Source organism: Notamacropus eugenii, chromosome 6 (assembly GCF_028372415.1).
Source record: "Notamacropus eugenii isolate mMacEug1 chromosome 6, mMacEug1.pri_v2, whole genome shotgun sequence".
Classification (NCBI taxonomy): Eukaryota; Metazoa; Chordata; class Mammalia; order Diprotodontia; family Macropodidae; genus Notamacropus; species Notamacropus eugenii.
In genome coordinates this window covers 259,711,008-259,723,932 of record NC_092877.1, presented here as the reverse complement: position 1 = coordinate 259,723,932, position 12,925 = coordinate 259,711,008, and the positions used below count along the sequence as shown (strand labels likewise).

Here is a 12,925-nt window from a genome sequence, read left to right as displayed (position 1 = left end):
ATCAAGCCTTAAACCCAATTCACTATGGAGCTCACAGACCAGACAAGAAGTCTCCACCCACCTAACAGGAAGCGAATTCAATTACTAAATAGTAACTGGTTTTTTTAACCCAGGTACCCTGAGGATGTTCCCCTCTCAGTTTGATTTTTTTTTTTTTTATTAAAAGGGCCATTCCTTGAGTAACTACTTATAGAAATCTATTCATTGAATGAGTGTATCTCAAAGTGATAATGTGATAAGACTTAAGCCTAAAAGGGCCAGGGTCTCACACTGCATTCTAGGCCATCTCTAATCTTCCTGATGAATATCAGGGCACTGGACCCAGATGACTCAGCAGAAGAAGGTAAGGTTGGTGACCTTGCACAACCCTCCCTCACTCAAATCAAAGTCAACTGCAAGTCATGTCATCTTGATGTCCCGGTCTTCCTTGAAAGTGAAGGACAAACACAACACAACAACAATTCTCTGCCAGGTACTTTTCAATCCAGTGATACTGGCTTCCATGGTGTTCCACAAACAAGATACTTCACATCTTTTAGCTCTGGGAATTTTCTCTGGTAGTCCCCAGTATCTGGAATATCCTCTCTTCTCATCTCCACCTACTCCTTTCCCTGTCTTCCTTTAAGTCTCAACTAAAATTCTACTATAGGAAGTTTTCCTCCACCTCTCTTAATTCTAGTGCCTTCTCTTTCAAAAATTATTTCCTATTCATCCTATATACACCTTGTTTAACATATTTATTTGCTTGTCAGTCTTCCCCATCAGACTGCGAGCTCCTGAAGGTCAGGGACTATCTTATGCCATTTTTTGTATCCCCAGGGCTTAGGATGCTGCCTGACACTTAGCAGAATCTTAACATAACAAGGATTATCTATAAAGTTTGCATATGTATATGTTTGTATCTAAGACAGTGTTAGGCATAGAATTAAAGATAAGAATAAGCTGGATTGCCTTCAGCAAATTGCCTATAGGACTCCAAACAACTCTCAAAAACAAAATCCCATCTTTTTAATACCAACATTCTACAAGTATTATTATGACTGCACTGGAATGAATAAATATTTGAGCAGTCATGTGAGTAACGTATATCAATATATTAGGGCTCTTAATAAAATAGTGCTGAACTTTCTATGTGTTTTAGCTCCACTCTTTATTCCTCAGATATATTAACCTCATCCTAATCATAATAGCAGCAGCTCACATATATTGTGCTTTGTAGTTTACAAAGTATTTTCCTTACAATAATACTATAAAAGTAGGTAATAGAGTGTGTCAGTGAGGACAAAGAAAGGTATTTCACAAAATCAAAGACAGTTGTTAGATTTTTCAACATTCAACATTGAAAGGAGAAAATAAAGAGGCAGGAAAAAAATTTCAAAGACTTCCAAGCAGACTCCAGGAAAAACTGGGTTAAATTCGTCTAGGTATGAAACAGCTGCAATTGCAGATATAAGTATTTTTGTTGGACATGTTTACAGATGCACCTCTGCTTCATATTATTTATTAATATTTTATTTTTAACATGACTAGCATTGCTATGAAGAAGCTTAGTTCCTTGAGAATTCTTTAATCAAAGTATGATTGTATATACACATAAGCCTGCACCACACAGAGAATGTGTTTCAAGTACATTCTAACAAACCCAGTTACTGAAATCAGGGTGACTTAGGGGAGAAGAAATTCCCAGCTTTGAGATATTACAGGATAATAAGTTTTCTGTGGAATCTAGGCTATTAACCCAAAGACAAAATTAGAATTAACCAAGACTTAGAAATGGGATTCACAAATGGAAGGATACAATTTATCCAAAAGAATCAGATTTGACAGTAGAGCAACAGAGTAACACTTATCAAGAACATCTAAACCTGAAGTAAAAATAATAAGGATGATCAAAAAAGAGAGAAATCATAAATGATAATATTACATAAGATAATAATTACATAAGACCATTCTGATAGATGGAAGAAATACAGGAGAACCTCTTGATTCACATCATAAATAGCATGGAAGCAAGAAAAAGTGGTGATGCGCAACTTCTACTACCTGAACATGTACTGCCTCATTTATGAATTGTTTTAATGGTAATCACACCTCTCAGAAGTAATTGGGAGAACTATTTTTCCCTAATTCTGACAGAGCGAGGAAATGATTAGCTGGTGAAGTGGAAACCACAGAACATTAGAGATGAAATGAACATGCCATCTTTAAAGTTGCAGGCAAGAACATTAGATCTGGTCAGCCAGGTTCCTGAAACCAGAGAAAAATAAACTTAATATCAGCTAATATGAAGTTGGTTGTTGTCCTTCGTTCTCTATGAGGACCAAAATGACAGCATGATAAAGTCAAGTTTCAATGTGTCAGACTGTGGCTAATCAGACCAATATGAGCTCGGAAAGCTATACTACAGATTGGGCACAGATAGTCCATGTGAACATTTGGGGTGGATACTCCAAATCTGTGCATCCTATATTTTCTTTGTGCTGTCTCAATTCTGCTTTGCTCACAGAGCACAACACCCTTTCTGATGTGGGCATGCCATGCACAGCGGTCCTGTGCCAGTGTCTCCCATATTGCACAGTCAAGTCCAAAGTTCTTGAGAGAGACCTTGAGAGTGTCCTTGAATCACTTCTTCTGACCACCATGTGATTGCCTGCCTCATGTGAGTTCTCCATAAAATAGTCTTTTTGGCAAGTGTACATTTTGCATTTGAACAATATGGCACCCCTCATCGGAGTTGCGCTCTCTGAAGCATAGTTTGAATGCTTGGCAGTTTAGTTTGAGCAAGAACTTCAGTGTCTGGTACCTTATCCTACCAGGTGATCTTCAGAATCTTCCTAAGACAGTTCAAATGGAAGCGATTCAGTTTCCTGGCATGGCGCTGGTAGACTGTCCATGTTTCACAGGCATACAACAATGAGGTCAGCACAATGGCTCTGTAGACCTTTAGTTTGGTAGTCAGTCTAATACCTCTTCTCTCCCAGACCTTTCTTTGGAGCCTCCCAAACACTAGCTAGCTCTGGCAATGCGTGCATCAACCTCATTGTCAATGTGTACATCCCTGGAAAGTGTACACTAGCAAGGTAAGTGAACTTATCCACAGCATTCAAAACTTCTCCCTTTGTTGTAACCAATGATTCCATGTATAGTGGTGATTGATGGAGCACCTGTATTTTCTTGGTGTTAATTATTAGGCCAAAATTAGTGCAGGCAGCAGAGAACTGATCCATACTTTGTTGCATCTCAGCTTCAGAGGCTGCACTGAGTGCACAATCATCTGCAAACAGAAAATCATGTACCAACATTCCCTCCACTTTGGTCTTGGCTTGGAGCCTTTTCAAATTGAAGAATTTACCATCAGTTTAGTAGCTGACCTTGATGCTGTGTTCATCCTCATTGAAAGCATTTGAAAATATGGCTGAAAATACCATGCTCAAAAGCATGGGAACAAGCACACTTGTTTCATTCCACTCTTGACTGGGAAGGCACAAGAGCACTGTTCACTTTCCAGAATCCAGGCAAACATGCCATCATGAAACTGATGTACAATACTGATGAACTTCTCTGAGCAACCAAATTTTGACTAAGTTTTGCCTTTGGGTTAACAAGCCTAGATTCCACAGGAAACTTGTTATCCTATAATGTGGCAGAACTGTAATATCTCAAATATGGAGTTACATGAACTGGACCACATGCTGGACCACAAACCCCATAAGGAGGTGAACAGTCTTACCTAAACCTTCTATGTTCCCCAGACATAGTAGGCTCTTAATGAATGTTTAACGAATAAATGTTTTATGCTTTACAAATCACTTTATATAACATTGATGGTAGCAAGCTTTTACATAGTGCGTGAAAGTTTGCAAAGTGCTTTACAAATATTATCTCAATCTCCACAAAAACCCTAGGAGCTGTTATTACCCTCCATTTTGCAGATAAAGAAATTGAGGCTGAGGGAGGTTAAGTGACTTGCCCAGGGTCACAAAGGGTAAGAATCCTGAACTCAGGCCTTCCTAATTCCAAATCCAGCTCTCTATTCACTGCAATACCTACCTGCCTCATTTCATCCTCACAACAAAGAGGTCGGGTAGTACTGTTGCCCTCATTTCAGAGAGAAGAAATTGAGCTTTAGAGAAGTCAGGTAACACCAACAGATTGGAGTCATAGAACTGAAGAAACCTAAAGATCATCTAGTACCACACCCTCATTTTACTGATGGAGAGGTGAAATGACTAATTCAAAGACACAGAGGGAGCAGAGTTGGGGCTGGAATTCAAGTCTTTGGACATCTTTGTCACTATATCTTCTACTCAAGTCTCTGAGCAAGTCACTTCCTTTCCACTTCTCCTTATCTGTATATGAAGGGGTTCATCTAGATCAGGAGTTTTAAATCTTAGGTCAATCCACTAACTCTTAAAATGATAATAGCAATAACAATAGCTAACACTTATATAGTGCTCATTATGTGAAGTACTAAACACTTCACAATTATTATTTCAAGTAATCCTCACCACAACCCTTCTGGGTAGGTGACATTTCTATCCCCATTTTACAGATGAGGAAACTGAAGCAAACAGATTAAGTTACAATGCCCAGGGTCACATAGCTAGTTGTTAAGTATCTGTGGTCAGATTTGATCTCAGGTACTTCTGACTCCAGGTTCTGGGATAATAGATAATAGGATAGAGATCCAATGTGTCACCTAGTTGCTCAATAATGTAAATATTTTAACATAGGTTTCTCCAATATTGCCTCAGAGATCCATGAAACACACACGCACACACACAAACACACAAACTGAGAATCCATGGTCCCTATTAGTCAACATGACCATAAAAAATAATGGACATTTATATAGTGTCTTAAGGTTTGCAAAGCACTTTATCTCATCATCTGATCCTCACAAATCTATGAGGTCAATGCTAAAGTTACAATTAGCTCCCATTTTAGAGATGAGGAAATTGAACCTAAGAGAACAAGTAGCTTGTCCATCTGGGGTCACAAAGCTAGTGTCAGAGGCAGGATTCCACGGTATTGAGCTCCATCCACTATAACACTTAAATGAATCAAAGAGCAATGAGAAGATCATGAACTCTAAGTTCCAGGAAACCTGACTTATTTGCTACTCCTTACATATGATACTGAGGGTGGCTAGGTAGAAGAGTGAATAAGAGTGGGAGGAGGGGAGGAGTACTGAAGCCTGGAGTTAAGAAAACTCATCTTCCTAAGTTCAAATCTGGCCTCAGACACTTCCGAGCTGTATGACTTTGGGCAAGTCACTTAACCCTGTTTGCCTCAGTTTCCTCATCTGTAAAACGAACTGGAGAAAAAAACTGTCAAATCACTCCAGTATCTTTGGCAAGAAAAAAACCCCAATGGGGTGACAAAGAGTTTACCCAACTGAAATGACCGAACAACAACATATGTTACACACCATGTTCTTCTCCCTTATTTCCTTCAAACACCTGAAATGCTCTTCCTCTATCACCTTGGTCTCATGAAATAACTACCTCCCTTCAAGGTTCAATTAATTCATATGCAAAAAAGTAAATACATAATACTATCAGAGCTTGAATACAAAAATTATATAATACTGATAACTTTAATATCTACATTATAATTATGAAAATTTACATTAAATGTGTCTCTGAGAAACACTTCCTTTAGTTTTGTAGCTGAAGATAATTAATGATGCCAGTTATTATACTTGATGAAAGAGCAAACATTTTACTAAGTGTTAGGGAGTGATATAAAGTTTAGATAAGACACATGGTACTTATCAGTTAATGAGACATGATAAATATACAAATAATCATAGAATCATAAAGATCCAAAGCCAAAAGGCACTTTAGAGGCCATTTAGTCCAACCCCCTCATGTTATAGTTGAGTAAACTAAGTCCCAAGAAGGTTAAATAATTTTCCTAAGAACACAGTAAATACTCAAAGAAAAATTTGAACTGAGTTCCTCCAATTCCAGAGCCAACATTCTTTTCACTGTACCATTTATTTCCATTTAGAATCTATGTCAGTATTCACAGTATTACAGATTTAGAGCTAGAAGAGACCTTGGCGGTCACCCTCCCTCCCTTTTTTTTGAGGCAAGCAGGGCTGATTTGCCCAAGGTAACACACCTAGTAAGTGTCTGAGGTCACATTTGAACTCAGGTCCTCCTGACTCCAGGGTTGGTGCTCTATCCACTGCACTATCTAGCTGCCTCTCCCCTTCTTTTACAGATAAAGAAACCTTAGGAAGGAGTGCTGATTCTACAAAGGACTTGGGTTCAAATCCTACTTCTAAGCTTAATGTGTGACCTTATAAAAGTGAGAGTGTTGGTCTCTGAGGAAACTTTCTGCTATAAGTCTGATCCTACGCTCCTCAGAGAGGTAAAGGAATTTGTCTAAGGTAACAAAAGCACTTAAAGGCAGATCTAGAATTTGAATTTTTTGACTACACATTCAGTATTTTTTCCCCACTATGCTATTCTTTCTCCTAAAGCTAAATGAAAAGTCAAATAACAATGATTAAAGTTTAAATCAATAATAATCTAATTATAAATAAAGTAGATTCAAATTACGTGATTTACATTAAAGAAGCAGTAAGAAATTTTTAAAAATCTATCTGTATAGAAGATTAAATTAGAAGACTTGTAGGCTCATTAAGTTTAATATATCAATTTTCAAAAGCACAGGAAATCGGCTTGACAAGGCACCGAAAACTTTTTTTATCAAGTTGAAAGAAAAAATGCAAAATACCCTGTTATACTTCAGAAATGATTACTAATACAGGATGCCACACCCAACCCTGTTCCTGAAAGAAGTTAAGAAAGTTAATACCATAAAAAAGTACAATTGATGTTTCTACCCCAGGGCAGACTTATTATCTGAGTTATTAAGAACATGTAAGAAAGTAAAAAGGTAGAGTCAAAAGAGCATTAGATTTGGAGTCAGAGAGCTTGGGGTCAAATTCTGGTTCTACTATTTACTACCTTCACACAAAACTTCTCTGGGCCTCAATTTCCTGATCTGAAAATGAGAGGGTAAGATTAGATATTTTCCAAAGAGCCATCTAGCTCTAAATTCTATGGTTTTATGAGTCAAGAACCTCCAGATGTGAGCAGAGTAATCATTATCTGATGATCGCACATACTCCTGTCACCTTTATCAAATCAATAAAGCCTTTCCCTCTCCCATAAAAGTATCACTAACCTAACAACCTTATAGTAAACAAAAGCTCCCACTTGCTTCTGCCCCAGCATTTCTTTTATAGTCACTCATCTTGTATTTGAACTGGGGGTATGAGGTCCACAGCAGTGTTGCTGTCTAACAGAAAAAGACGGGCAATGACTACTAGAAGGTATTTTGACCAATGTTCTTTGCATTTTCTCCACACAAAATGTCACTAATATGTGCCAATATCAAGTTTGTATTATCCAATTTCATTACTTTCATTTATTCAACATTTATTTGGTGCACATTTACATGCAAAGCACTTGAATCTGTTCAGAAATCTTCACAATGTCATCTGTAACATGTACAATTAAATTGGAATTCTTTTGAACTAGACTTGAGCCCAAACCAAGATAACATATTTTAAAAGCACTTCAGATAGGACAAGCCAAAAAATTAAAATAAGGCTTACTTATATGTACAAATAACAATAATGATTAATGATTTGCAGATGAGGATATTTTCTGTAGTCTATTCTGAAGTAACAAATTAATTTCATCCATATTCTAGAAGACTTTTAAAAATTTCATACTGTTGTTTTTACCATTTCCTTCCCTATCCTGCATTATGACAATGTATCTTTCCAAAATGCTGCATCCTCTATTTTCTTATTGCCTGCAGTGGTAATGGTTCTCCTCTCCTACAAAGTCATAGTCTTTTCTCTTTAAAGACGGGAAATAAATCATAATACAAGAAAGAGGTCCGGTATCCTCTATTGTGAATATCAATATGTGCCATTATTTACATCTACACATTTATCTATTTGGCTCCATATGAACGTCTACAAGCAGGTATTTGAACATCTGAATCCAAGAGAATCTGATGTACCTGGTATCAAAGCATCTTCCCCACCACCACTTTTCAATACTGACCCATCCCCCTTTAGAGTTTTCTTCAGGTCTGATCTACCGCTTCAGTCCCCTGGACACCCTATGTTTAGCTCCAAGTGTGTCTTACTTCTACTGTCTATGTCCCGTAAGTAAAGATCTTTCTTTGAAATTCCTGCAAGTCTATTTCTATCAGGCAGAATGACTAATAGGCACATCCACTGATGGTATAACAAATAGCTGAAATAAAGGCCTTATCTTGAAGCATATATTTGATATAATTTTTTAATTCCTCAATTGCTAGGACTGGAAACATAAAAATAATCCCTAAAAGTAAAGCAAATCCAGGGTCTCCTAAACTAGTAGAATTAAATCTCATTTTATTAATGGAAGATTTTAAAATATAGCAACACTACTTTTATAGCATTGCCATGATTAAGATAAAAGTAAAGTGCCAATAACAGATATTTAATAACCGATGATGAAGATTTATCATTTCTAACATTCTAAAATTATCTGGTAAGTTTGGTAATTAAGAATATTAGTTAAAAAAAAAAGAAAAGAAACTGATGCTTTAACCATTCCAAATATAATGTAGTAGGTAAAAAGCCAACATACAAAAACTTATCAAACTTTAGGAAGTGATAGGGCATGATTTAACACTGGTTTAAGACCTTTCCTCAAATCTATCATTTAGCATCTCAGATCATTCCTGCATTACTTTTAGCTAACAGCTGGTACAAAAAAAAAATGACCACAAATTAAAGACAAGTGGATCTTATACTTATAACTTTGAGTTAAAACTGTTAATGTAATTGCATCTTTATACAAATTTTAATTTTAAAAAAGTTATTTTTCACAGAATCTCAGAATTGGAAGTAATTCTGAGGTTATCAAGTTCAACCTCAATATGAATCTTTTCTGTGGTATACCTAGGGAACCCAACAATTCATCTTTGATGTAAGGTTGTCCTCATGCCTCACTGTAAAATAAAGGTGACTGATCCTAGCTTCTCAAATGCCATTTCAGTAGAACACAGGAAGTCTTCATTAAGCTGAAGAAGCATTAAGGACAGAACAGGAAACAGCAGATGAGGGACCACATCTGTTGGACAAGACTAGCTAAATCTGGAAAATTTCATCAACAAACTGGATACCAGGTAATTACTTTTTTTAAAAGCTAAAGTGTTTTCTGAAATTGTTTCATATGGCAACCTACTTCAGTATGGACCAGTTGTATCTGGAAAAGTTCATTAAGAGATCAGTCCCCAGGTGAGTAATTTCTTTTAGCTAAAGTACTTCATAAAACTGCTGCATGGCAACCTGCTAATTCCAACTAATTCTATGTCAGGTCTTTGAATTATATATGAAATATTTAAAATAGACTGTTTTAACTTTTAGTTTAAATTGTTTTTTAAAAACAATGAACCAGCCACATATCATTGATGGATGCTGGGTCAACATATTCGTGCAGTTTAGACTACGTGACAAAGGCTATCAAAGGTGCAAGACACCTGCAGTACTGTAAACTATTCCAATTATCTTGGTTAAACCCTAGCTGGGTGACCCTGGGCAAATCACTTAATCTGTGTCTCAGTTTCCTCATCTGTAAAATAGAGATAAAAACAGCAGTTACCTCATCAGGTTCTTATAAAGATTAAAAGAGTTAACGTGTAAAGTACTTTGCAAACCTTAAAGTCCTATATAAATGCTGGCTATAAATATCAGGTTGAAATCACATTAGCTTCAGGAAAAAATGCCATTGTTCTATAGAGAGAGGTGTATGCTTCTCTGTTTTGAATGATACATGTACAATTCGAATTGGTCCTGCCCGGTTGTTCTGGATAGCATTGCATGCTACTCATACACAAAACCATGACATGCCAAAGTCATGGGCCCTCATTTCCAACACCATAAACAGCAACAAAAAAAGCTGGCATAGTCTTAAGTAAAATAACAATATTTGTTCACTCAAATTAAATACAGAAACCAAAATGAAATATTCCTTTCAATTTAGCTCCACTCCATTTATTATGATAAAGAGAAATGTACAAATATTAAATATATAAAATTGGCCACCTATTTATGGTAGTTCATTTAAAAACTTTTACTGTAACTTTTACCTAAGTACAGGCTTACCTCAATGCAAGATAAAGTGAAAAGTCAAGTAAAGTGAAAAAGTCAATTCCCAGTTACTGTTTTCAATTCCAAATCAACAAAAGAAACTGTCACTCTCAGAGTATGGGGCAAGCAGGGACTTAGAGAAAAAAAACAATGGCGTCCTTAGCAAAGAAAGGCCTTAGTTTAAAAAAGGAAAAGAAAAAAGAAAATGAAAGTAACTTAACCCTAAATGCAACAAGGAAGTTTCAGAACATAGAAACTGGACAAGGATCAGGGGAAGATTCAAAAGGTAGCAGATAATGGAGAAATGCCCACCAGTCACCCTCTATTTCAGTTGCCACATTTTCTGGCACTTGCATCCAATTTTCACTTTCTCTGACGGAGTGGCCCTCCACTCTATCTGTCTAATAGCACCATAGAGAGGAACACAGTAGAAGATGGCAAAGGCAGCAGCTGCTGCTACTGCTGTCAAAACACAAGGGCAGCTGGAACAAAAAAGCTGGTCCAGGAAAAACCAAGGCCTAGGATCATCAATATTTACATTTACCTCTAAAGTCTTTTAAAGGTGTCTCACACATTTGGATCACTTTCTGTTTCTAAACCTCTCAAAAAGCAACCTGCTATTTTCTTCAATATGCTTTACACTCCAACCTAGCCACCAGCTTTAGCTTAAAATATCACATTATTCCAATCCCTGCCCCTCTGCTCTGCTACAGAATAGCACAAGGCAAAAAATGATGGTTGGTCGAATCCATTCAATAAAAGATGACAGTAACAGAGGCGGAGGAGAAGAGAAAAGACCAAGCTCTGCTAGCAAGAACAAAACCTACCACCTCAGAAGCGCCTCTCCCACCCCCACCCCTTCCTCCGACTTGTCAATTCTAGACTTCGTGCCTTACCTCCGCATAAGCACTAACAGCCCGTTCCCGACCCCGACCCTCCCCCTTTGCCCAAGACCAATACCAGTTTTTCTTTCTTTTCCTAAAGGAAGCATGAGTATGTGATATATGCACCCACCCCGCACCGCTGGCCCCATCGAGGCTCCAATTTCTCTTCTTCCCCTCTCTGATTCCCCCCTCCATCACTGAGCGGGAGGAACTGCAGCCACTGCACCCTCCCCTCCCCAGGAGACGCCCTCCACCTCCACCATAAAACGGCCTAATAGTGCACCACGCAGCATCTCCGGGGGTCAAGTTTAACTACAAGGGGGAAAGTGCTAATGCTCATTGGGGGCGGATGGGGGAGCACACGCGCGAGCGCACACGCACTTACACACTCATGCCTACACAGCTCCCCATACACACACACTTGTTCCTACAGGCGCAAACACACAGCTCCCCATACACACACACTTGTGCCTACAGGCGCACACACACAGCCCCCCAAACACACACACTTGTGCCTACAGGCACACACACAGCTCCCCATACACACACACTTGTGCCTACAGGCGCACACACACAGCTCCCCATACACACACACTTGTGCCTACAGGCGCACACACACAGCCCCCCATACACACACACTTGTGCCTACAGGCACACACACAGCTCCCCATACACACACACTTGTGCCTACAGGCGCACACACACAGCCCCCCATACACACACACTTGTGCCTGCAGGCGCACACACACAGCCCCCCAAACACACACACTTGTGCCTACAGGCACACACACAGCTCCCCATACACACACACTTGTGCCTACAGGCGCACACACACAGCCCCCCATACACACACACTTGTGCCTACAGGCGCACACACAGCCCCCCATACACACACACTTGTGCCTACAGGCGCACACACACAGCCCCCATACACACACACTTGTGCCTACAGGCACACACACAGCTCCCCATACACACACACTTGTGCCTACAGGCGCACACACACAGCTCCCCATACACACACACTTGTGCCTACAGGCACACACACAGCTCCCCATACACACACACTTGTGCCTACAGGCACACACAGAGCCCCCCATACACACACACTTGTGCCTACAGGCGCACACACACAGCTCCCCATACACACCCGGCGCACAGGCGCGGGGAGGGGGGCCCGTACCTGGAGCCCGGGTGCCCCGCGCCGCCGCCTCCCTGCTCGCGATCGTTGAGGGCAGCAGTGTAGATCCTCCGGTAGCGGTCGGCCAGGGCTCGGCCCGACAGCAGCAGCGGGTAGTGGCTCCGTGAGTCGGAGAGCGTTAGCCCGAGCCCCAGCGCGGCGGCGGCGGCGGCGGCGGCCGCGGAGCCCTCGGTGCCCGACATCAGCAGCGCCCCTGGCGCCGGGCAGGACGCGGGGAAGAAGCCTCCTTCCACGCCGAGACCCGAGGCGGCGGCGGCGGCGGCAGCTGAGGAGGCGGTCGCTGCACACATCCTCCTCCTCCGCCTTCTCCGCCTCCTCTCCCCGCCTCAGCCGCCGCCGCCTCCTCCCCGCCTCGGCGGCCGAGGCCCGCGGGGGCCCGGCTGCCCTGCACAGGCGCGCACACGCACACGCAGTTCCTGCCCAACGACGGCGGCGGCGGCTCTGGCGAGGGCGCTGACCGCGGCCTCTTTACTCCCTGCTGGAGGGAGACGGAGACGACGACGACGACCTTCTCCTCCTCCTCCTCCTTCTCCTCCTCCCCCCCGCGCCTCCGTCGCCGCTACCGGAGCCGCTCATCTAACCCCGCCGCGCCGGGGAGTGAGAGGAGGAGGCACAGCCGCTCTGCCTGCTCCTGCTACAACCGCTGCCACCCCGGTCGTGGCTGGG

At 40.9% G+C, this 12,925-nt stretch overlaps 1 protein-coding gene across 14 annotated transcripts in view; it reads right to left on the bottom strand.

Moving 5' to 3' along the window:
* MYCBP2 (MYC binding protein 2) overlaps positions 1 to 12,694 on the bottom strand; it is a 317,910-nt gene extending 305,216 nt beyond the window's left edge. For 12 of the 14 annotated variants that reach the window (XM_072622185.1, XM_072622187.1, XM_072622188.1 and 9 more), the window contains exon 1: positions 12,209 to 12,694. In XM_072622185.1, the coding sequence (XP_072478286.1) occupies positions 12,209 to 12,549 (341 nt within the window). In that variant the 5' untranslated portion in view covers positions 12,550 to 12,694. The remainder of the gene's footprint in view (positions 1 to 12,208) is intronic. The other 2 variants (XM_072622189.1, XM_072622196.1) reach the window with 1 other exon arrangement.
* Positions 12,695 to 12,925: the final 231 nt, after the last annotated feature.